At 46.6% G+C, this 25145-nt stretch overlaps 1 protein-coding gene across 1 annotated transcript in view; it reads left to right on the top strand.

Annotated features, from left to right (window-relative positions):
- The window catches only part of LOC115100570 (mucin-2-like), a 102375-nt gene that overhangs the window by 6290 nt on the left and 70940 nt on the right, over nucleotides 1–25145 (top strand). Inside the window, exons 2-8 of the mRNA XM_029619088.1 lie at nucleotides 785–837; nucleotides 1267–1340; nucleotides 13187–13309; nucleotides 14519–14617; nucleotides 19327–19341; nucleotides 20034–20042; nucleotides 21361–22083. Coding sequence (XP_029474948.1) covers nucleotides 14548–14617; nucleotides 19327–19341; nucleotides 20034–20042; nucleotides 21361–22083 — 817 coding nt within the window. The 5' untranslated portion in view covers nucleotides 785–837; nucleotides 1267–1340; nucleotides 13187–13309; nucleotides 14519–14547. The remainder of the gene's footprint in view (nucleotides 1–784; nucleotides 838–1266; nucleotides 1341–13186; nucleotides 13310–14518; nucleotides 14618–19326; nucleotides 19342–20033; nucleotides 20043–21360; nucleotides 22084–25145) is intronic.

Raw genomic sequence — 25145 nt, 5'->3', positions numbered from 1 at the left:
GCGCATGTTATAAAATCCGATGGCTCTGCGCACATGCACGCTGGATTTTAAAATCTGGTGCGGGTGGCTCACAGGTGGGGAGAATTTTCAGTAAATACAACGAAGCAATCAGGCCTCCCCCTGTTCCTACCCCCTCCCACCTAACCTTCCTTCCTCTTCCCCTCTCCTCCCCGCCCCTTAGACTTAACCTAACTAACCCCAAAATCTTTATTTCAGTACTTACTGCTTCTCTGGGCGGCTGCCAGCAGGCGCTTCCCTGGGACAGCGTCGAATGGTGCTGTCCGGGCCCGCTCCCCGGCCAGCCCCTTTGGAGAGGCCCAACACTTGAGCACGTACTGGGGTTTACGCCTGTGGCTGGGCTCGTTAATCCCGGTATTTGCACGCGCGGACCTTTGAAAATGTACTTGTAAATGAGGTAGGCGAGTCTGGGGAATGCTGGGAGCATCAGGAATGCTAACTTTCATTAAAGGGGATTAAAATGCCATTTGTGCTAATATGGGAGAAAAAAAACATTAGCCCTTTGTGCGCAGGCTGATCATAGTTATGAAATTTATCATATTGAAATTCATCAGATTAGTGAACAGTTGAAAAGTATAAAATACAGGCTGATGATGGTAAAGCAAAATATAAAAAAAACAATGGAAATTCATGTATAGAAAGTGAGTTATAACGATGCCGCGCTTCTGACATGAATGCTAACCACTGCAGCTCTGCTCTTAGACCACAGATAAACAGAAGCTTTCTGTTCTCTCTTTAATATTTTTGTCCGGGGATTCCTTTTCAGCAATCATTGAAAAGCACCAATCCAACAATTCTGGCCTGATCACCCAGTTTGAGGTAGGGAAGGAATTTTTTTTAATGCTACAGAATTGTCTACAGATGTTTGGGGATTTTCTTGAGGTTATTTGTGTGTGTGTTGGGGGGGGGGGGGGTGCCTTTTCTTGGATTACTTTGAAAGAGTCAATCACAGGAGAAGGCTGAACTTGATCTCAGATCTTCCTTCAGCCTGAATCTACGAAGTAACTACGTCCCTGCCCTATGTGTTATTTAGAGTTCTAATGACCTCATAGTTGAATCACTGTTTATATCCTGGGGCTCCCACTGACTTTTTTAGTTACTTTATTTTACAAAGGACAAAAGGATTATGAGATTGTGCGTGTGTGTGTGTGCGCGCGTGTGTGTGTTGGTTTCCCACTCATATTAAATTCTCAGAATAAGTCAGGGGGTACCAGAGGATTCTGACAGGGGTAACATTTTTATTTACAGGTGCAAACATTCCGGAATGGAGGTTCCCCTTTTTCTTTGTGGAACTGTCTGAGAGTTCTGTCTACCAGACACAGGTGAGAAGGGACATAGGTTAGCCGAGGTGGATACAGACTAAGGATAAATCATTATATAGATGGGATCATTAGGATAAGATTTTTTAAAATTATTATTATTACACTGCTACAGTGGATATTCTAGTAGCCATAAGGATCCTGGAAAAGAAATGGAGTTTTTGTAGGCTGTGACACCTTTTAAATGACCAAAAACTAGAGGACATAGTATGTGAGCTTTCGAGAATGCACAGATCTCCTCTTTAGTTATAGAGAATCTACAGAAAATAAATCTGCTATTAAATTATTGTTACATTATCAGGAGGAATGATGTTAATAAGATGAAACTTTTACTGAGTTTTAAAAATATTAAACTCTTGAACCTTTGCACCTTTTATTCATTCTGACAATAGATGCTAGGAAATGATACAGAGGTCCAGAATATTGTTGGTTATATGTATAACTTCTAGGGCTGTGCATTTGTTTTATTCATTTTGGTGGTACATGTGTCCTTTGCTGACTTTATAGTACACGCAAAAAAATGGTTGTACATGTGTTTTTTTAATAACGAGTAATGGGCATATTTGGGGTAATTTTCAAAAGAATTTATAGGCATAGAACTGGGTTTTACATGTGTATCTGCACATTATCTGTGTAAGTGGGCTTTTGAAAATTGCTACAATATATGCCATTGAATTGTCCATAGGATATTCATGCGTAAGTGCACTTATGCGCATGTAAATGGCTTTTGAATATTGCTACTACAGTATATTACAAACACACATGTAACTCCTTTGAAAATTACTTCCAAAATCTGTTTTCTCGCATGCACTATAAAGTCGGCAAGATACGTGTCTACCACCAAAATGGATGAAACAAATGCACGACCCTAATAATTTCATCCCTTATACTTTACCTATAAACTTAACATAGGCATATATTTTATTATTAATTTTATTTTAGCATTTTTATGACTCCTTCCACCAGGTAGCAGACACTAAAATTACAACCAATGGGTCCCTGCTCCGAAGAGCTTGAAATCTAAGTGGGTACCAGAAGCATCAGAAGGTACCAGAAGTAAGCAGCCTGCACAGTTGCACACTACTCGGGAAACATAGAATCGAGTGATAGAAAGGCAAAGAGCAACTCAGCAAATTCATTTTGAGCAAAATCAGTCGAGCTTACACATCGTATGGAATCAAGATAATGCCTAATTTCCAGAAAAGCAAAGAACTTCTTATTTGAAATATCAAAACGTTTTCTTAGTACTAGAAAGGAGTGCATCAAATTTCCCTCGGCTGGTAGGAAAGGGGTGTGTGTGTGTGGTGGTGGTGGGGGGGGGGGGAATGTCGAGAAAGGTGCAGGGGATATTGGGATAATGATAGATACTAGTTGTATGAATTTCTCTAACAATTTTCAGTTGGATTTATTTATACTTGGGATTTCTATACGTTTTACGGACAGCACCTTCACATTTAAACATGAAGTCTCCAATAAGGAGGGAAAAGGTGCTTTCAACCTAGATGTGGTGCTAAAGTTGTGTTTATCCAAGAAACCCATTTGGATGATGAGGAGGAGCACAAAAAGCTACAAAGAGAATGGGTTGGACACTGCTTTCTTTGCATCTTCTGCAACGAGAAAGGCAGGCATAGCCATTCTTTTCCACAAATCACTACCAATTAAAACCAAGAAAATTAAGAGTGGATAATACATTGAAATCGTCGGCTCAGTGCGCTGCAGAAATCAAAAAAAGCAAACAATGTTAGGAACTATTAGGAAGGGAATGATGAATAAAATGGAGGATGTCATAATGCCTCTGTGTCGCTCCATGATGAGACCGCACCTAGAGCACTCTGTGAAGTTCTAGTCGCCACTAGGGATGTGAATCGTTTTTCAACGATTAAAATTATCGTCCGATAATGTTTATATCGTCTTAAATCATTATAGAACACGATACAATAGAAATTCTAACGATTTATCGTTAAAAATCGTTAAATCGTGTTAGTGCGCACTAACTCGAGTTAGTGCGCACTAACTCCCCGTTAGTGCGCACTAACTCGATTTAGTGCGCACTAACTGAAAATGATACAAATAAACACTTTCCAGGTCACTGAAGGTCAGTTAGGAATGAATATGTGTTCCTATTGGCTGGCTGCCCTCTTATCTATTGATATTACCAAGGTTACCACTGAGGTGATGGTTGGGGGGATGGGAAATGGAACTGGAAACTAACGAACACCAACAGAAAATGAAACAAAGTGTTCACACTTCCCAGGTCAGTAAAGGTCACTTAGGAATGAATATGTATGTATGTATTCCTATTGGCTGGCTGTGCTCTTATCTATTGATGTTACCAATATGGTTGGGGGGATGTGAAATGGAAACAGTTGGAAGCTTGACAAAAAAAGTAATGTAATGATCAGCACTCACGTGACTAGAACTTGTTTGTTTATTATTTTTGTTAACAGGCACCTGAAATGCTAGTGCATGTTGAATTTGCCAATCACTGTGCATTTTAGAAAGGTGGTCCTGGCTGGAACTGTACACAGTTCAAATATATGTAATTGATTGTTGGTAAGTGTATTTTTTAAGTAGCCACACTGGCACCAGTATGTTTACTTTTCCTCCTACTTAACTCACTAGCTCAGCTTTGTAAGAAGGGCTTCTCTGCTTGTGTGTTGTTTTTGTTTGGTGTGAGGAGAGCAGAAACATCAGATCTTTATTCAATCTACTACAGTCATCTCTTACAGTGCCCTATCCCTATTAATACCAGGAGTGTTGTGATCTTCCTGCACACAGTGCCCTAACCCTGATACCAGTCTGAGACAGCTCCCTCCCTGCATTACTAGTGAGAGGCTGGCTTCACAGACAGGGGGGAGCTGCCTGACCCTCACTCCTGACTTCCCCCATGTCCCAGCTAGTGAATGGTGTGTGGGTGAGGGGGGGGGGGGAGGATGGTGAAGTCTGAGACAGCTCCCTCCCTGCATTACTAGTGAGAGGCTGGCTTCACAGACAGGGGGGAGCTGCCTGACCCTCACTCCTGACTTCCCCCATGTCCCAGCTAGTGAATGGTGTGTGGGTGAGGGGGGGGGGGGAGGATGGTGAAGTCTGAGACAGCTCCCTCCCTGCATTACTAGTGAGAGGCTGGCTTCACAGACAGGGGGGAGCTGCCTGACCCTCACTCCTGACTTCCCCCATGTCCCAGCTAGTGAATGGTGTGTGGGTGAGGGGGGGGGGGGAGGATGGTGAAGTCTGAGACAGCTCCCTCCCTGCATTACTAGTGAGAGACTGGCTTCGCAGACAGGGGGGAGCTGCCTGACCCTCACTCCTGACTTCCCCCATGTCCCAGCTAGTGAATGGTGTGTGGGTGAGGGTGGGGGGGGGGAGGATGGTGAAGTCTGAGACAGCTCCCTCCCTGCATTACTAGTGAGAGGCTGGCTTCACAGACAGGGGGGGGCTGCCTGACCCTCACTCCTGACTTCCCCCATGTCCCAGCTAGTGAATGGTGTGTGGGTGGGGGGGGGGGGGGGGAGGATGGTGAAGTCTGAGACAGCTCCCTCCCTGCATTACTAGTGAGAGGCTGGCTTCACAGACAGGGGGGAGCTGCCTGACCCTCACTCCTGACTTCCCCCATGTCCCAGCTAGTGAATGGTGTGTGGGTGAGGGGGGGGGAGGATGGTGAAGTCTGAGACAGCTCCCTCCCTGCATTACTAGTGAGAGGCTGGCTTCACAGACAGGGGGGAGCTGCCTGACCCTCACTCCTGACTTCCCCCATGTCCCAGCTAGTGAATGGTGTGTGGGTGAGGGGGGGGGGGGAGGATGGTGAAGTCTGAGACAGCTCCCTCCCTGCATTACTAGTGAGAGGCTGGCTTCACAGACAGGGGGGAGCTGCCTGACCCTCACTCCTGACTTCCCCCATGTCCCAGCTAGTGAATGGTGTGTGGGTGAGGGGGGGGGGGAGGATGGTGAAGTCTGAGACAGCTCCCTCCCTGCATTACTAGTGAGAGGCTGGCTTCACAGACAGGGGGGAGCTGCCTGACCCTCACTCCTGACTTCCCCCATGTCCCAGCTAGTGAATGGTGTGTGGGTGAGGGGGGGGGGGGGAGGATGGTGAAGTCTGAGACAGCTCCCTCCCTGCATTACTAGTGAGAGGCTGGCTTCACAGACAGGGGGGAGCTGCCTGACCCTCACTCCTGACTTCCCCCATGTCCCAGCTAGTGAATGGTGTGTGGGTGAGGGGGGGGGGAGGATGGTGAAGTCTGAGACAGCTCCCTCCCTGCATTACTAGTGAGAGGCTGGCTTCACAGACAGGGGGAGCTGCCTGACCCTCACTCCTGACTTCCCCCATGTCCCAGCTAGTGAATGGTGTGTGGGTGAGGGGGGGGGGGGAGGATGGTGAAGTCTGAGACAGCTCCCTCCCTGCATTACTAGTGAGAGGCTGGTTTCACAGACAGGGGGGAGCTGCCTGACCCTCACTCCTGACTTCCCCCATGTCCCAGCTAGTGAATGGTGTGTGGGTGAGGGGGGGGGAGGATGGTGAAGTCTGAGACAGCTCCCTCCCTGCATTACTAGTGAGAGGCTGGCTTCACAGACAGGGGGGCGCTGCCTGACCCTCACTACTGACTTCCCCCATGTCCCAGCTAGTGAATGGTGTGTGGGTGAGGGGGGGGGGGGGGATGGTGAAGTCTGAGACAGCTCCCTCCCTGCATTACTAGTGAGAGGCTGGCTTCACAGACAGGGGGGAGCTGCCTGACCCTCACTCCTCCGGGGTATTGTGATCTTCCTGCACACAGTGCCCTATCCCTGATACCAGGGGTGTTGTGATCTTCCTGCATGCAGTGCCCTATCCCTATTAATACCAGGAGTGTTGTGATCTTCCTGCATGCAGTGCCCTATCCCTATTAATACCAGGAGTGTTGTGATCTTCCTGCATGCAGTGCCCTATCCCTGATATCGGGATGTGTGCAAGAAGATCACAACACCCCCGGTATCAGGAATAGGACACTGTGTGCAGGAAGATCACAACACCCCCAGTATCAGGAATAGGGCACTGTGTGCAGGAAGATCACAACACCCCTGGTATTAGGGATAGGGCACTGTGTGCAGGAAGATCACAACACTCCTGGTATTAATAGGGATAGGGCACTGTGTGCAGGAAGATCACAATACCCCTGGTATCAGGGTTAGGGCACAAGTTCTAGTCACATTGACTGATCACATTCCTTGTTTTGTCAAGCTACCAACTGTTTCCATTTCCCATCCCCCATATACTGTCAGTAGGAAACTTGGTAACATGAATAAATAAGAGGGCAGCCAATAGGAATACATATTCATTCCTAAACTGACCTTAACTGACCTGAAAAGTGTCAAATTGTATCATTTTCAGTTAGTGCGCACTAACTCCCAGTTAGTGCGCACTAATCGTAAAAAACGATTTTTAACGATTTTTTAACTAAAAAATCGTGCCTAAGACGATTTTCTTGCCCTGCCACACGATTTCTATCGTTAAGACGATATGGAAAACGATTCACATCCCTAGTCGCCACATCTCAAAAAAGATGTTGCTGCACTGAAGAAAGTACAAAGAAGGGCGACCTGATCGGTTTAAGGACCCAGCTCACTCGGGAAACCCCCACGGGAACAGTCCAGATGTTCAGTGCTGCTCCCCCAAGGGGAGGGGCTAGCACTTGATGATACTCCGTAGGCGGAGTTAGTGATCTGCTGCGGGTAATTCTCACAGAGTGGTAGTTGATAATACCATTCTATTAGTGTAAAGAATGAACACTTAGTAAAATGGTGAATCCCTGGGCCAATGGCAGATGACAGCGCCCTCAAAGTGGAGATCCTGAGAGGGACCACCGACTAGGCTGGAGTATAGAGACAACATAGATAGTTTTTTATTAGTCTGGGAGTAGAACCACCAAAGATGGCAGTAGGGAGTTGATATGCCCGGCAGGGCTGAAGACCGTCTGATTCTGGAATTGTAATCTCTGGGTTGCTGAGCTGTAGAGAGAGACTAAAAGTAGTGAGTAGACAGGGTATACTAGATACAAGATGGTTCACTCACAAGAGTAGATGTCTGCAGTGGTCTCTGTGCCACAGAGTCTTCAGTATATTCAGGAACAGGAGCTGTAGGCGAGCACTGGTTCCAATAAACAGTCTGTAATAAGAACTCACAATAGTTGAATATGAAATGGCTTCTAGAGTAGAAGAGAGTCTGTAAAGGGTTCTAGGAACATGGGCCCTCGTGGAGTGAATACCGGTTCCTAACTGTAATCTTGCCAAGGTAACTCTCGATCTCCATACCTGCGATAACGTCTTGGATGAAAGGGAGTCTTCAGAGCTATAGGAATGTAGGCCCTCTTGGAGCGAGTACCGATTCCTATGTATAATAGAACTCACTGTGTTCACGTCCGCGATCGCTTCCAGGCAAAGAGGAGTCTTCTGAGAAGCGAGTACCGGATCCTGTCTTGGCAATCTGAAATAAAGAATAGAGAGAGCGGAGCCCCCGAGGAGCGGGAACTCCTAATAATACAATAGCAGAGTAGCTTGGTAGAATCGTAACTAGCAGAGATAGATTCGAATCCTTGCTAACTCAATAGTGGTTAGCAAACAAAGTCCTTTCAAAGTGAAAATGGATGACATCACTGTGGGGGGACGCCCCCGAGGTTCACGCTCTTGCTGGTACAAAGTCTGGAGCGCGTGTGCGCCCTTATGTCATTAGGAACATGGCGGTTCCGTAACATCAAGCCAGCTCAGAGGTTCCGACGAGATGTGGCAGGAGAACTCCGGATTTGCAACTGTCTGTCAGACCTGGAGGGAGTCACCACCGAAGTAGAGAGGGTGGAACGAGGGCGAGAAACAGGCATGAACGCAACACCAGGACTCCAGACTAAGGGATCTTTGGCCTATACCAGCCACCCGCAGGTTGCGCCCTTGGCCAGCAGGACTTGAACAAGGCTGGAGTTGGACTTGAATCCGGAGTAGAGAGGAACAAACTCAGGGGAAGCTAAACAGGCCTGGGGATTCAGGCTGCAGGGCTGGAGACCGAAGTCAGGCAGGATTGAAGAGGCAGGTTGCAGGGCAGTAGTCTAATGTCAGACAGAACTGGAGACAGAAGCCAGAGCAGACTTGAGATGCAGGCTGCAGAGCTGGAGGCTGATGTCTGGTGGGTCTGGAGCTCAGGCAGGAGCCAAGGTCAGGGATGGAGCACTGGAACAGTGGAACAAAACAGAGGTTACTAATACTGGCAAGCTTGAGACAGGAGGCTTGGGAGCCAGGGAGCAAGGCTTGAGACAGGAGGCTTAGGGAAGCCACAAGGTAAGCTTGGAAATAGGAAGGCTTAAGAAAATCACAAGGCAGAAGGCTGCAGAGAGCCATAAGATATACAAGATGAGAAGGCTTTGGAAAGCTACAAGGCAGAAGGCAACGGAAAGCCACAAGGTATACAGAGATGGGGGGCTAAGCAAGGAGCCGAGCAGACTCAATGACAAGGTGCTGAGTGTAGACGGAGGCAGGGCTAAATAGGCAGGGAATTGCCGAGTCATGAGGACACTGAGACTAAAGCTGAAAAGAGGGTAGGCGCAGCTCCCAGAGGACCCTTGGTGGTTGGGAGGCTGCAAGACAAGCAAAATCATAACACAACCAAAATGATAAAGGGGTTGGAAAGGCTAACGAGGTTAGGGCTGTTCAGTTTGGAGAAGAGATGGCCAAGGGGGACAAGATAGAGGTCTACAAAATCATGAAAGGACTTGAATGGGTAAATGTGAATTGGTTATTTACTCTTTCAGTTATACAAGGACTAGGGGGCAGTCCATGAAGTTAGCAAGTAGCTTATTTAAAATAAATTGTAGAAAATTATTTTTCACTCAATGCATAATTAAGCTTTGGAATTCATTGCCAGAGGATATGGTTACAGCAGTTAGTGTAGCTGGGTTTAATATTTGGCTATCTTAAAGTTAGCTGGATAAGTATATCTGGTTAACTTTTGGACAGTCCTACCGTGTGACCAGAGTTAGCCGGTTAAGTTAATTAGCTAGCTCTGCTTCTTCACAGAATACCTCCCACCCACCTAAGGAATGCTCCCGACTTATCCAGTTATATTATAGCCGGATAATTCATTAATATCTGGCTGGATTATAATTGGATAAGTCTTTTAATATCATGGCTTTTGAATATCAGCCTCTAGAGAAACAGCTGAAGAAACACAAAAGATGCTTTGCCTCAGCTCCCTCTCTAAGGAATAAAGAGGCCTACATGGCCTCTCGTGCTGGGCTTAATGCGCCGTTGCATAGAAGGTCTCAAAATTCTACGCTATACCATAAACGTAAGTGATAGCGTTATGGGAATAAAGCAGGTAGGCTTCTGGCCAGGATTGTTCACCCTCAGGATGGATGTAGGTTTATACCGGTCATTAAAGGGGCCCAGGGGTTGCGCACTCATTTAGATAAACAAATAGCTGAGGCAGATTTGTAACTTCAGAATGAGACGGACAGTTTGGCCCAGGGAGGCTTCCTCTTTAATCTGACCCTGCCTCCGTTTCCTTCAGAGGCTCTTGAAAATGTAAGTGCACCCATTTCCCAAAAAGAGATCCAACAAGGGATTAGGCAATTTATCTTTTAAACCTCAGATAGATTCAGCCATAGGCTGCTTGTGAGAGTCTTTAAATCCACAGGAACTGCTTATTGACCGCTGTCTCTTTTGTCATCCAGATCACGCAGCCAATGAGCCCTCTAATACTACCATTGAGATGGGCTTGGAACTCAGTCTTCTGCAGTTGTCTCCTTGGTGCTTTAAATTTATTCCTTTTAGAGGCAATGCCACAAATGAGCAAATGAAAAAACCCACAAATGAGCGAGTTCCAGCCGAGGGAAATTTGATGCACTCCTTTCTAGTACTAAGAAAATGTTTTGATATTTCAGATAAAGAGTTCTTTGCATTTCTACAAATTAGGCATTACCTTGATTCCATATGAGGTGAAAGCTCCACTGGTTTTGCTCAAAATGAATTTGATGAGTTGCTCCTCAGGAATGCAGAGCGAAGCCTTTCTATCGCTCACGTCTATGAGGGGTTAGATTTTAAAACAAGTGCACGGGTGTCCATGTGTGCGCGGTTCCTGGCGCGTGCACATGGACGTGGCAATTTTATAACATGCGTGCGATGATGCGTGCATGCTATAAAATATGATTTTAATATCGGCTTGTGCACGTGTGGGTGGGTCGTGACTCTCACACACGGGGGGGGGGGGGGCAATTAAAAAAAAACGCACGGCGACACGAGTAGGCCTACTCCAGTCCCCTTCCCATTAATGAGTGAACTGGGAGGAATCTTTCCTATCCCTTACGTAACCTTTCTCCCTTTTCCCCTCTCTTCCCTGATCCCTAAACCTACGCTAGCTCCTCTAAATTTTTTTCTTTTAATACTTACGTGCTCTAAGGAGCAGATGTAAGTTGTGTGCGCCAGCCGGCTGCCGGCATGCGCTTTCCTGGGACAGCACAAAATGGCACCGTCCCATTCAGCCCCCAGCACTTCTGCGCATACCGGGAAATACGCGTGTAGCCGGGCCATTTCTAAAATGCGCTTGGCGAGCGCACGTCCCGGCCACATGCATATCTCCCGGGTTTTGCATGGGCAGCCTTTTGAAAATTCAGCTGTAAGTTTCTAAACAGCCACCAGCTGGTCGAGCCATCATCCAATATAGTTGTGAGATGGAAGGGGTCCTACCTTGCAAAAAAGGTAATGGAGAATGCATTGCTCTGGGAAATCCATTACAAAATTGTGAACAAAAGTTCTCTATTCACCCAGTTAACGCCTTTAAAGCAGGAATTATCCCCTCTGCAATGTGTAACAAATGCAAGTCATTGTATATGAGAATGTCCTAAAATTTCCAATTTTTGAAATCAAATTGTAGCAACTGTAAATGTAATGATGAATTGCTCACTTATCAATTCTATCCTATCGTGTGTCTTTGATCAAGCCACAAGCTTGGCTTCTTTAAATAAAAATAATTACTTGTTAAATCGCGAAAGCATGATTATAGCCCAAAAGTGTATAATGATCAAAAGAGTGGAGAACACTTGACTAGGTGGTGAAGTATGGAAATGCCAACTATATAATGTGCTGGTAATGGAATGGATGTCATCAATAGAAAGTGGGCAAATTTCCAAAGCATTTGAAAACCTTTCATGAATGTCCTTGTCTGTAAGAGTTAGGCATCCAGTTCAGGGGCAAAATATCTCAGCGCAAAATTAGTACTACAGATGAATGATAATCTAAGAGAAGTTCAATATCAAGTTAGGGATAGGGTGGGACTTACTCTGGGGGATGGGATCTTTTTAAGAATTATTCACAAAATTACCTAATGTACATTAAGATGTTGCTGATATGTTTTCAAATATGAATGCAGTTATCGTATTTAAGGAATTTGTTCATTCACTTTTTCTTTGTTCAAGTATTTTAATGAAAATATCAATAAACAGACAAATATAAAAAGGAGAAGTGCAAACTGCATGCATTAAAAGCATCGGTAACCTGCAAATCTGCTCTTTGTGTGGATGACGTAAACAAGGAAGAAGGTGGGAGGGTAAAATAGCAAACGTATGTCTGCAGATAAAATAGACACGGGCTGTTTTCTTCCCTGACCTCAATCCGCCCCTAGGGGCGCCTCTTTTTCCCATGAATAAACACATGTGCATCCTGGAGCCCACACGCATGCGGCCCTTTCAGCTGCATGTGAGGAGGGAAACTTCTAGTCTGGTCATTTTACGCGGATAAATGGGAATTGCCTTACAAGTGACTCGCCCAAGGTCACAGCTTGGGTCAGAGGTGGAGGTAGGCGTCCCGGTTCCCAATCCATTGTTGCGGCTCTACAGTCTCTGATACAATGAATCACACGCGCATTATTAAGCCCCAGAGTAAAGAACAGGAACATCTCGGCCTCCAGCCCATCCCTGGGCCTCCCATTAGCTTTCAGTCACTATCCCATGAAGTCACAATACCTGTTTTATTGCCCACGGTGCCGAGGTCTTGAAGCCTGCGCCCTTTCTGTAGTTTCTGTGTGAAGAGAGAACTCGTTTGCTTCCGGGTAGGACTTACCAGAACCACCTGAGCTTGGAGCTCTGGGACGGAGCCAAAATAATTCCTAGTGCCAGCTCTTGGGGGACACGAAGCAAGGAGAAGGTGAGAGAGTAGGGAAGAGGGAGGGAGAGATTAAACTAGAAGGATAAGAGTGAAAGGAGAATGATTATTGCATTTAAAGTGATATCTCACGTCAGAAACCATAAAATGGTTCTGTTAATCTTCTAGATTTATGACTCTAATAGTGTTGTAGATGCCACGCTGATAAAACAAAATTATATTACAATAAAAGAAGAAAAGGAAGGGGAAAGGAGAGACAGGCTCGGAAAGAAAAGGAAAGGTGCAAGAAGAGGAGAAGGTAAGAGAGAGGGGAGAATGAGAAAGAAAGATTGAGAGAGACAGAGAATGTGGATGGAGGGGGACAGAGCGAGCGGGAGGCAGAATCATAATCAGGCCAGAGGCAATGCTGAGCAGCTCCAAAATCTGGGAATTGTCCCATTCTTGTCCTTACTTTGTAATTTTATTTTACTTTAATTACAACTCTTATGTATTTAACTCTTTCTTATTTTATCAGTGTTTATGCATTACATTGGCAACGCATATTCAAATTATCCCTACAAGAAAACTTCCTGAATCTGCATCGGAGTCACAGAGAAAGGGGGAGAGACAAAGAGAGGGATGGGGGGAAGAGAGATAGAGAAAGAGTCAGATGTTTTATTCTACAGGACCTTACAACCTTTCTAAGTTATTCTTCAGCCTTTGCTTGATGTAATGCACTTACCTTGTTATTCTAGCTGAATATTAAATTACTTCAACCAAGAGGGATCATCCACACTTGCTTGTTAACGTGTGCACGTTCCCTCTGAACCCTGTCCACTGATACACAGACGCCACAGACTTTTGCACCTACTTTTTCTGTGAGTAAACTTACTATGGAAAGAAAATGTGTGCAGATTTGTAAATGCAATCTCCATGTGTTATTTTCTGATCTCACTGAAAGCTCACACCCTGGAATGCCATCTCTCAATCCAGCTAAAAGTCTGCGTGCTTCGGAAACCTGCAGGTCCTTTTAGTAAGATTGAGAGTAAATGCAAGCTCCATGTGTTATTTTCTGATCTCACTGAAAGCTCACACCCTGGAATGCCACCTCTCAATCCAGCTAAAAGTCTGCTTGCTACGGAAACCTGCAGGTCCTTTTAGTAAGATTGAGAGTAATTTTCCAACAGTCAGTTAACTGAGTAAATAGTTAATTATCTGGCTAAAAGGCTTTGAAACTTGCCCTGCTTTATGCCACAATCCAAATACCAGAAATCAGTCTTGTGAGCCTACAATCAGAATTGGCCTTTCCATGCAGACTCCAGTATTTTGCAGCAGACTTCAAATTCAATGATTTATTTTGAAAAGCCCACAAATTCTGTGCTGATATGACCTAAATCTCATGAGTGATAACATTTAGGCTGGTGGAGTGGCATGCAGAAGGTTCCTAGTTTCATCCCCAAATAAGGTCTTTCTTTCTGTGGGTGAGCTGGGATTGCGGATACTGCAAACACAAGAGTCCCAAACCCCAGGGGGTGCAGGAGTAGTGGGGTAGAAGTGGGGGAGAGGGATTCATGGTCATTGCTCAAAGGTGACACCCAATGGACAGATTCAGGGTTTTGATTGCAGCATTTTGTGAGCCCAGCACAGGACTCGCGCTGCAGTGACCCGATTGGGTACAAATGGAGGATGCTGGTGGGGGGTGGAGGGGAGGTATTAAATAAGGGAGGGAGGCAAAGGAAATAGTGCCAGATCTCGGCCCTGGGTCCGATTGAGCTGGAGGCTCAAAGGAGCAGTGTGAAATTGCCGAGTTAAAGAAAGTGATAACCTTTCCCTGCTTTTGCGCAGTGGAGGATCTGCTGCCATTCTCCTGTGCAAGACCATGTTCTGGAAAGAATCAGATGCATCCCAGCATTCAGCTGATAAAGTAATTTGCTAAATCTAACCCACCGTTTCTTCAAGTCTGTTGCTGCCCCGTGAGACATAGGCACCCACCCAGGAGATGGCTGCTTGAACTTTTTTGGAAATGCTGTGCAAAACATATTAACACTCTGCTGGGTTAATTGATGTTGCAATAATTTGCATGTTAGGTGAAACCTGAAAAAGAGTTATCAGGAGAATGAAGGCGTTTTTGGGAATCGTCCTGTTCATCTGCTCCTTCCAAAGGGCCCATTTACAAGCATGTGGTGGTGAGTAACAGCCTTGCTGTCATTCATTAATGCCTTTTCACTTTCTGCTTCCTTGTCACTTCTTGTTTATTTATTTCGATTCAGCTCATGCCTTGTAGCTCAAGGTGAGTTACATTCATATACTGATTTGCAGTTATTTAAAATTAAATTGAAAACAACAACATATTTTTGTGTCATTTCTAATTGGAAATGACAGCAAATTTTCATTTTGTTTCTGCTAAAGCGGCAGACCTGGAGGAGATGAAGGAGACAGAGAGGTATATAGATGAAACCTTCAGGGATATAGTAGCCAAGTTCCAACTCCAGTCTGGCAGCCCTGGTGCTTCCTTGGAGGAGGAAGGTCTCCTGGTCAGAGAGCATCAACCTGGTGCAGCAGGAAATGATCATGTAGCAAGGTCCTGCTCTCCAGGTGATGCATTGTCCTCTCGCACCGAGGATGAGTCTTCCAGGGCTACTGCCCAGGAGGGTTGGGTTAGGTCAACTGTCATAGTTGGCAATACGATTATTAGGAATGTAGACAGCTGGGTGATTGGTGGGCATGAGGATTGCCTGTAACATGCCTACCTGGTGCAAAGGTGGTGGACCTCATGCATCACTTAGATAGGCTATTAGACAGTGCTGGGGAAGAGCTGGCTGTCATGGTACATCTGGGCATCAAAGCCATAGGAAAATGTGGGAGGGAGGCTCTGGAAAGCCAAATTTAGGTTGTTAGATAGAAAGCTGAAATACAACACCTACTATTACTACTACTACTGCTTAACATTTCTATAGCATTATATGACATACACAGCACTGTACAAACATACAAAAAGGCAGTCCCTTCTCAATAGAGCTTACAATCTATTAAGACAAACATACAGAGCAAGTGACTTGGTTAAAAGAAAAGAAAGTTAATCAAGACTAAAAGCAGACAATCAGGCATAAGATTTAAAAGCCGTTTCAGAAAGGTGGGTCTTTAGAAGGGATTTAAACATGGCAAGAGAGAGAGCATGACTCACCAGTTCAGGAAGACTATTCCAAGCACACGGGGCAGCCAGGTGCAAAGCACGGAGTCAGGAATTGGCAGTAGAGGAGAAGGGCACGGATAGGAGTGGCTTATCCCATGAGTGGCGTGCACGAGGAGGGGTGTAGAGAGAGATAAGAGAGGAGAGGTAGTGAGGTGCTGCAGAGCAAAAGCATTTGTAGGTGAGAAAGAGGAGTTTGAACTGTATATAGGAGAAGATAGGGAGCCAATACAGTGACTTCAGGAGAGGGGTTATGGGTGCATAGCAACCTTGGTGAAAGATAAGTCACACAGCTGAATTTAGGACAGATTGCAGTGGAGAGAGATGGCTTGCCAGGAGACCTGTGAGGAGCAGGTTGCAATAGTCTAAGCAGTAGGAGAAGAGAGAGTGGATAAGGGTTCTGGTTGTGTGTTCAGAAAGGAAAGGGTGGATTTTGGCAATGTTATAAAGAAAGAAACATGTTTTAACAGTGTTCTGGACATGCGTAGAGAAGGAGAGAGAGGAGTCTAAGAGGACGCCAAGGTTACGAGCTGATGGGACCGGGATGATGACCATGTTATCCACAGAAACAGAGCAAGGAGGAAGAGGGGAGGTGGGCTTGGGAGGAAAGATAAGGAGCTACGTCTTGGCCATTTTGAGTTTAAGGTGGTGGCGGGCCATCCAGGCAGCAATGTCAGACAGGGCAGGCCAAGATCTGAGACTGGATTTCTGGTGAAGTTTCTGGTGTACATAGATAGATCTGGGAGTCAGCAGCATAAAAATGATATTGAAAGCCATGAGAGGAAATCAGAGCACCAAGGGAACAAGTATATAGTGAGAAGAGAAGAGGACCCAGGGTGGAGCCCGGAGGCTCACCAATTGACAGTGGAATGGCAGTAGAGGAGCAACCACCAGAGGAAACGCTAAAAGTGTGAATGGAGAGGTAAGAACAGAACTAAAAGAGGACAGAGTCCCGAAATCCAAGCAAGGACAGAGTATCAAGGAGTAGGTAGTGATCAACAGTGTCAAAAGATATCTAGGATAGCATTCTCTGAAGTGGTCCCTGTTCCACATGCAGGATCCCACAGGCAGGCAGAGCTCTGGAGACTCAATGCATGGATGAGACGATGGTGCAGGGAAAAGGGATTCAGTTTTGTTAGGAACTGGGGAACCTTTTGGGGAAGGGGGAGTCTTTTCTGAAGAGATGGGGTCCACCTTAACCAGACTGGAACCAGGCTGCTGGCGCTAACCTTTAAAAAGGAGATAAAGCAGCTTTTAAACTAGAACAAGGGGGAAAGCCAACAGTCACTCAGCAGCGCATGGTTCGGAGGGAGGTATCTTCAAAGGATACTAATGAAGCATTAGAGTTAGGGCATCCCAACAGAGAGGTTCCAATAATAAGAAAAGTGTCCAAGTGCCAGTAATTAAAAACTCACCTCAGCTAAAAGATTCCAATTTATCCCTGTCAACTAAAAAGCAGAATGTAAATGCAAACAAAAAACACACTTTGAAATGTTTGTATGCTAATGCCAGAAGTCTAAGAAGTAAGATGGGAGAGTTAAGAGTGTATAGCAGTGAATGATGACATTGACATCTCAGAGACATGATGGAAAGAGGATAACCAATGGGACAGTGCTATACCAGGGTACAAATTATATCGCAATGATAGAGAGGAGCAACTTGGTGGGGGTGTGGTGCTTTATGTCTGGGAGGGCATAGAGTCCAAAGGATAAAGATGCTGCAATAAACTAAATGCACAATTGAATCTTTATAGGTATAAATCCCTTGTGTGTTGGGGAAGAGTATAGTAATAGGTGTATACTACTGACCACCTGGCCAAAAATGATGAGACAGACAGTGAAATGCTAAAAGAAATTAGGGAAGCCAACCAAACTGGTAGTGCAGTAATAATGGGAGATTTCAATTACCCAAATATTGACTGGGCAAATGTAACATCAGGGCATGCTAGAGAGAGAGAAAGTTCCTGGATGTAATAAATAACAGTTTTATGGAGTAATTGGTTCAGGAACTTATGAGAGAGGGGGCAATTTTAGATCTAATTCTCAGTGTGAGCCGGCTAAGGTAACGTGCATTCTCATCTGCAACCAAGCCAGCAAGGGCTGCAAGCTGAAAATTCACAAAAATCTAATTTGACCCAAACTTTACCAGCCAGATTTATTTAGTATACTGATAGTCCGTTAAATCCAATTGCAAATTGATCACTGCAGATTATAGAACAACACTCATAAACACATCAAAACCATATATAACATGTTTAACAAAAACATAACATGATAAAGTCACATTACAAAACAAACAGCATAAATCTGCTTTAAAAAATTAGATTTGAGTTGCTTTCTGAAAATGTTATCATCTTCATATGCTGTCAGGACAGGGGAGTACTGCACCAATTTGGGGGAAAAGCCATCATTCTAGTTTGCTGTGATTCACAACTTGCAGTATGAGCAAGGCCAGCTCACGTATTAGGCAGGACTAGACAACTGCCAGGGTGTCAGAAGTGGGTGGGGCACTGTAGGTGGACACGAGGCCGCCATTTTTCAAATGCATGAAGGAGGGATAAGAGCGATAGAGGCGTATGTATGGTTTCTCGAGCAGGAGACAAGGAGACATTGGGCAGAAGGCATGGAGGTGCACAGTATGTGATCTTGGCAGTTCGGGGTAGGGGAGAGAGAGAGAGGACACACCACATGACACGGTGACATCACTGCCTAGGGCGGCTGCAGACCCTCGCACCAGCACTGAGGATGAGGTATCCTAAGCTAATTTTCACCCTCAGTGCATAGCCACCTAGTTGGAACTTAAATATCAATATAATCTGTAACAGGGAAATTATTAGGGCTGTGGATTTGTTTCTTCCATTTCGGCAGGTACGCGCATACCTCGCTGACGTTCTAGTGCACATGAACAATGGATATTATGCCTGTGGTTTTTTTTTACAATGAGTTATGCGCATAATATTCAGTTTTCCGCCTGTACTAGAACGTCAGCGAGGTACAGAAATGGAAGCAATGAATGAATGCACATCCCTAGAAGTTATCCTGCTGCGATGATAAGAACTTGAATTTAAGTCTTTCTTCAATAGGGAGCTAATGCAGAGATGGTAACACAGATGTGATGTGGTTATTATATTTGACCCCTGCCATTTCCCTAGCTGCACCATTAGCTTCTTGGGTAGCCCAATGAAAGGAAATTTAGGCCTGAAATTTGATCATTCACAGTTAGCCATTAAACGTAGCTGAGGAGTGCCGGAAATCAGCCCTTGCCAGCTAAGCAAGGTCAGTGCTTCCATTAGCATAACCAGGGTTTGCCCTAAGTGCCAACATTTTGGGGTCAGCAAAACTTGCCTTGGACCTAAAGCTCAGATCTCCCTGGCCTCCGAGAATGCCTCTAGGGCCATGGTGAAATGAGGCGGATTAGGTTTAGCTGCTGTGCTGGGCGAAAGGATCGTCCTGCAGGATCTGGACTGCTGATTCCTTCCTGAGACGCTCAGATCTCGCTGGATATTGGACCTTGGTGAATTACAACTGTAATGCTGTAAGCCCAGTGATCTATCTGAAACCATCTTGGTTGTGAGTTGCAAATTCATCCCTGGGGATAAGGATCAGGTCCCAGCCTTGTCAGTCACAACAGAGAGAGCTTATATAACTTGGACTAATATCCTTGTCCCTCTTGACTAATGACATTCTATTATTTTTAATTTTTCAGATAAATGTGTGAAACGTAAGTGTTACTTTACAGAAATCTGTTTCTTTGGGAGAGGTGAGCTTGAGGGGTGGGGGAGAGTTGAAAGCAAGCTGGAAAGTCCATGTCTATCAAGCCTCAATTGCTGTGAAACCAGAAGAGGAAAAATTCTCAGGTGGATGATCAGCTCGGCCGCAGGGATTGCGAGAGACTGGGGCTTAGGTAGAGGATCTGCAGTTGTCCTCATGCAACGGACTGCGGCCTGCACAAGGTGGGAGGGGGGAGGGAGGGAAGAAATGGGGAGGAACAGTTCCCCCATTCTTTTATCAATAGAAAGAAATGATAGCGACGTGCATGAGCGCTCTATAGTTGGGTAATAGCTGCTCTGAGCATGAGTGATGATGGCTTGGCATGGTTGGAGTAAAGAGATATTCTCAGTTTCATATTCTCTCTCTAACCAGGATGAGAAGGCATCTCTTATGCCATAAGAAATATCACACAGAGCACCTATTCATGTGTAGAGCTCACATAGGGAGTTCAAGTTGTATGAGAAGCTTTTTTAAATGTATGCGGGGCTTGCTGACCTATGAGAACCAGTTACTCAGGTGCAATCATTTGAAAGTCTCCCTCCCCAGGTCTATGTACTCTCTGTAGGACAATCCTGGATTGTCTTTTCACTCTGTATTTATATATAGCAAAGTTACTAATTAGTTTTTTCTTCTTTTTTTCAGCAAAGACATGTAGGTATTTTTCCACATGGAGAGAAAGCTGCAGGGGGACAGGGGCTGTGCTAGCAGCCTGGGCTGCCTCTCTCTCTGCCGGCTTAGAAGGGTTGCTTTCTTGCTTCTGGTGGCACAAGACCTGATCCGGCTGGCAGGCTATTGCTGGATGAACCTGTTCTCTCTCTGTTTCCCGCTGACGCTGGTGCAGCTGCTGGAAATTCTGCATCCTTGCCCTCCGGTGCCCTGCGCTGCTCTAATCTCTTCTGGTTCTTTCTTCACTTGGAAATGAATTTCGGGTGGGGGTGTCTCCACCACTCCCTTCATTTTGGGTCTCATTCAATACTTTTTGGCTATGGTTAAGCTCCTGAGTGCTACCTACTCTTTGGTACCCACAGTGAGATTGCACTGATGGGAAAGACCTTTGAGTTGAGCAATACAAATAGGGCCCGATACCTCTGGGGAGGTGAATGGTGGTGGTGAGGGACAGCCTGAAGAAGCAGCTCTTGTAAAAGCAGACATTTGGGAGTGAGTAGGCAAACAAAGGCAATGCTCATCATAATCTTGAATGAAAAAGATATTTGGAGCATGCAGGTGCCCCATTAATGCCCTCAAACACCCAGGCACCAACATCCATGCCTGCCCTTCATCCCGTGCAGCTGCCCCAAGACCCAAATCCTTCCATTCCTGCTCTGTGTGACTCTGGGCTCCAGCACTTCCCTGAGCTGCCAGTGGTTCTTACTTTCTAATGGAGCCACTTTGATTTACAAATATATGTTATTTGCTTCTGTTTATATTTGGTGCCCTCATCCAAGGCTCCTTACATCAATAAATCTAAACAGGGGACCTGGGGACAGTGAACAGGCCAGCGATGCAGCCAGTGAAAACCTAGGTGGGGAGGGCGGGGGCTCTTCAGCTTTCTTTATTTTCAGAAAGATTTATTGAGTGCAGGGTGCCAGTCGTATCTGTTTTATATTGTTTTACTTCTCTGTGAATTGTTACTCTTATTGTCATGACTTGCCTGCAAAGGTTTCGAGGCGGCAGTAATAAGAAATCAGTTAATAGTTATTTTCTAGTGAGAGTGAAGGCCAGCAGATGTTTGGAGGGAAACAGTATTCCCTCCCCTCTCCTTTGGAGAAAACACATTTTGGTCTCTGATTTGAAGGCAGGTTTCAGACATGGCTGAAAGCAGTGCAGTCTCTGCGAGCCCCAGTGAAAAAGAGCAACAGTGCTGGACTCCTAAAGGAAGGGCATTCGGCAGTAACTCCAGAGGAGAAGGCACTGCAGGTGGGAAGTCCCTGCCCTGTATCTTATTTGATTTCTTTTCCCTCCACTGCAGATGTGGAAAACTGCAGATATTGCCACCCTTACGCTGACTGCCCCACGCAGGATGGCTTCCCTACCTGTATATGCAAGGAATTCGTGGTCGGCAACGGAATCAACTGCACGTCACATGCGTCCTGTTCTATGCAGTTACCGGGCTTGACCTGCTGCCCCCAGGGCTGGTCTTATGACAAAAACTTAAAATTCTGCGTGGATGTGAACGAGTGTGCAAACAGCATCTTGAACCAGTGCACCCCTTCCTCCACCTGCAAGAACAGCGTTGGTGCGTACATCTGCTCCCCGGCTTCCAACGTGCCATGTGGGGCGAGCGGGCCATGCAGCGGGGACCAGGACTGCCTGAAGATCAATGGCGTAGAGCAGTGCGGTGACCCCTGTGACCACTATACCATACTGAATGGTACAAGCAGACTGGCCACTACTAACTCCAGAGGCATATTCCAAACTGATCAGTTCCTTGTGGGCTGGACCCGGTGGAATGGGACCTCGGGTAATACGATGAAGGAGGGCTGCGTTGGCTCCTTGAAATGTGGATCTGCACAACCTTACAGCCTGAATGGCAACCATCCCGCCCTGGGAGATGGAATAGTGACCCAGTCCTTATACAGGAACACAGCGAGCGGCTGCATTAAGAGCGGGTCAGTCCCCATCAAAGCTTGTCCAAATGGTTACTTTGTCTACAAGTATTTAGGCTCGGCTTTCTCTGAAGTCTACTGCACAGGTAAGATGTGTTGGCCAGTTTAATGTAATTTTACTTCAACCTAACAGAGTAGCTTTCTGTTACTTAAGAACAGTTTGAAGTGAGGCTGATAAGCAGGCAAGGTAAGGTCTAGAAATGCAGCATTGTTCACCATGTGTAGATGTGTGGCTGTGATCTAACAAATATCCTACATGAGGACTGGAGAAAGGTTAAAAAGAGGCAGAATCCTGAATGAGTGTCTTATATCCTCACGTATGGTGTTTGCAAATAAACTCATGGAGGGGAAAGCCGAGATGCACATCAGGTGAAGGGAGTATCAGATGGTGTGCAGGGGTAGGGGGGGGAGCGAATGTAATGCAGCCCCTGAAGGGAGGGAGTCTCACTCATCACACAACCATAGGCATCAGAATGGGGTGGGCCACAGGGGCCATGGCCCCACCAACCTTTGACCGACAAGCACCATGTCTGTCCAGTGCTGATCAGGCCGCGACGACTCCTCCCTGATTCTCCCCTTTCCCTGCCGCTTGATTGAGACAGATGCAGTGAGAAGGCTCAGAGAAGCAGCAGTAAAGCACATGGTCCCTCTTCACAGCCATGACCCCCCCCTTCCTTGCTTCTGCTGCTGTGGGCACTTCCTGTTCCTGCTCGAGCTGCAGCTGCCCCGGGCTGCAGGACCGGCCTTCTGGGCTGCCACTTCCATCACCAGACCTGCATTTCGCAGGGGGGGGGGGGGGGAGGGGAGTCAGACCACTAGGATGGGGTGGAGGAAGGAGGACTGAGAGAGTTGGGGAGCAGGAGGTGGGGGTTAGTTGGAAGAGAGCAAGCGGAAGGGGTGGGATCAGAAGGGAAAGAGAGGAAGAGGAGGGTTGGGGTAGGAGCAGAAAAGAAGAGGAGAGGCTGGGAAGGAGCGATGGAGGAGGGAGGCTGAAGAGAGATGATGGGGAGCAATAGCAGATGGGGATAGGAAAGAGGAGAGGCTGAAAGGAGAAAAGGCGGATGGAGGAGTGAGGTGGGGTGCTGAAGGGTTGGGGGGAAAAGAGGTCAGAGAGCAAGGGAAAGGGTGTGGTGGTCAGGAAAAGAAAGGAGGGGATTTGCACCTCTCAGCCCCCTCCTGTCTCCCCTGCTTTTAGCCCTCTCTTCCCTCTCAGTCACACTCCACATCTCTTCCCATCCCCCCTTTAGCCTCTGCACTCTCCTCCTATTCCCACTGCCTCTTCCCCTTCACCGCTGCCTTGTCCTCTCCACTCAGCCTCTTCTCTCCCCATCCTTTCCCTCTCCTCTTGCCCCACCTCCCCCTCTCCCTTCGGCCCCACTTCTCTTACCCACCTCTTGCTCTCTCACCCCTCCTTCTCACAATCTCTCCCTCTTGCTCCCACCACTACCCACCTTCCACAAGAATAAGGCTGCAGGCCCAGCAGTGCCAGCAGAGGGGCCACCGAGCCGTCATGGTTTCTCTTGTGGGGGGCAGGTCGCTCTTCTCTCTCCTCAGCCTCCTCCTCTTTATTCCTGTCCCCCAGTCCCTTTCTCTCTCACATTCCCACCAGCCCCTTCCCCCTGCTCTCAGCCCTCTCCTCTCCCCCATTTAGCACTGCATCTCTCTCTCTCTCCACCATCCTTACCCTTCAGCTCCTCCTCTCACCTACTATCCCCACCGCCTCTTCCTCTCACCCACTGCTCTTGCTTCTTCCCTCGGGCCCCTTCTCTCCCCCTGGTTGCTCTTTTTCCCTGCCACCACCTCCCCATTGTTATAATAAGAATCAATTATTTATGTGAGGAATGTACGTAAGAAATAACGACATTAATCAGAAACAGGGAGCAGAGCTGGGGAGTTTGCATTCTGCTGCTCCTACACAGAACAGTGATGTCCAGACTCTGGAGGGAAACGTCCCTTGACTGAGGACTATGGCTCATGCCACTGTACACCCAATAAACAGGACATGTGAGCTGTAGGGGTCACACAGTGACACTGCCACGGCCATGGCGGCAGCTTTGAAGGAGAGACTGCCATGCAAACCTTCTCCTTGCCATGGAGAGCAGGAAGCCACTGTGATTTTTAAAGGGGACGCCACCATCTGCTTCGCTTCAGGGGGAGGGTAAACCCCCAGCCCCCTAGTCAGGGTGGGCTCTGCTTTTGGAGTCCACACATGGTGCTGCCAGTGGAGACGCCTGTTCTGATTATACTGGAAGACAAAATGAGCAGCAGGAAACTACTGCTTAATCCAGAAATAAGGCATTGTTTGTTTAATTTTCGATTGTGAATATTTGCTTATGATCCACTGCAAACAATTACTTGGAAGCAGTGGAATATAAGATTGAGTAAATGATAAATAAAGTACTGCAAATGGGATTGCATTCATTTTCCTTCTTCTTTTTAAAAAGAAAGCCGAGACTCATCTCCCCAGTGGCAGCCCTTCTCCGATCCTCCCCTCCTGTCGTGTCATAAGGGTCAGGCTGTTCCAGTCCTGGTCTAAACACGCTGGGATTTGTAGTTCTGATTGTCCCATTGATTGGCCTAAGAAAATCAGAACTACAAGTCCCTGCATGCAGTGGGGTAAAACCGGAGTTGGATTATCTGTTACCATGGACATGAAGCCATTTGGCAACCCTGTCTATCCACCATACACTGAATCCTTTCCCCTTCTGACCCCTTACCCTTTTGGTGAAACTTTCTTCATGGGAGAGAAGCAATCCCCAGTCGCTCCTGCCCTGTCAGTGCCGCACTTGTAAATGGCACCAGCAGGCCGAGGCCATCGTTAACTTTCACCGTACGAAACGGCACTGGCCTGGCGCTGTACTTCTGTACCACAATGTGCACCAGACCCACGAATGGCCGGTGATGGTTTTAAGAAGGTACCTGGTGGGAAAGGAGCACCTGGGGATTGCTCCTGCCCCTGTTGGATTTCTAAGACCCAAGGTTGGGGAAAGTAGGTTCCAGGTGAAACGAGGACTTCAGGTTTTGCAGTGCCAGCAATGCTTTTTTTTCAGCAGGTTGGAGGGGGACTGGTAGCATCCTAGAAACAAAATTTCATTAAAAGTTTCAACAAAAGCCCATTCCTAGAAACTGCCCCCAGAGTCTCCCTTGG

This window comes from Rhinatrema bivittatum, chromosome 11 (assembly GCF_901001135.1).
Source record: "Rhinatrema bivittatum chromosome 11, aRhiBiv1.1, whole genome shotgun sequence".
Taxonomy (NCBI): Eukaryota; Metazoa; Chordata; class Amphibia; order Gymnophiona; family Rhinatrematidae; genus Rhinatrema; species Rhinatrema bivittatum.
This window is presented reverse-complemented; position numbering and strand designations above follow the sequence as displayed.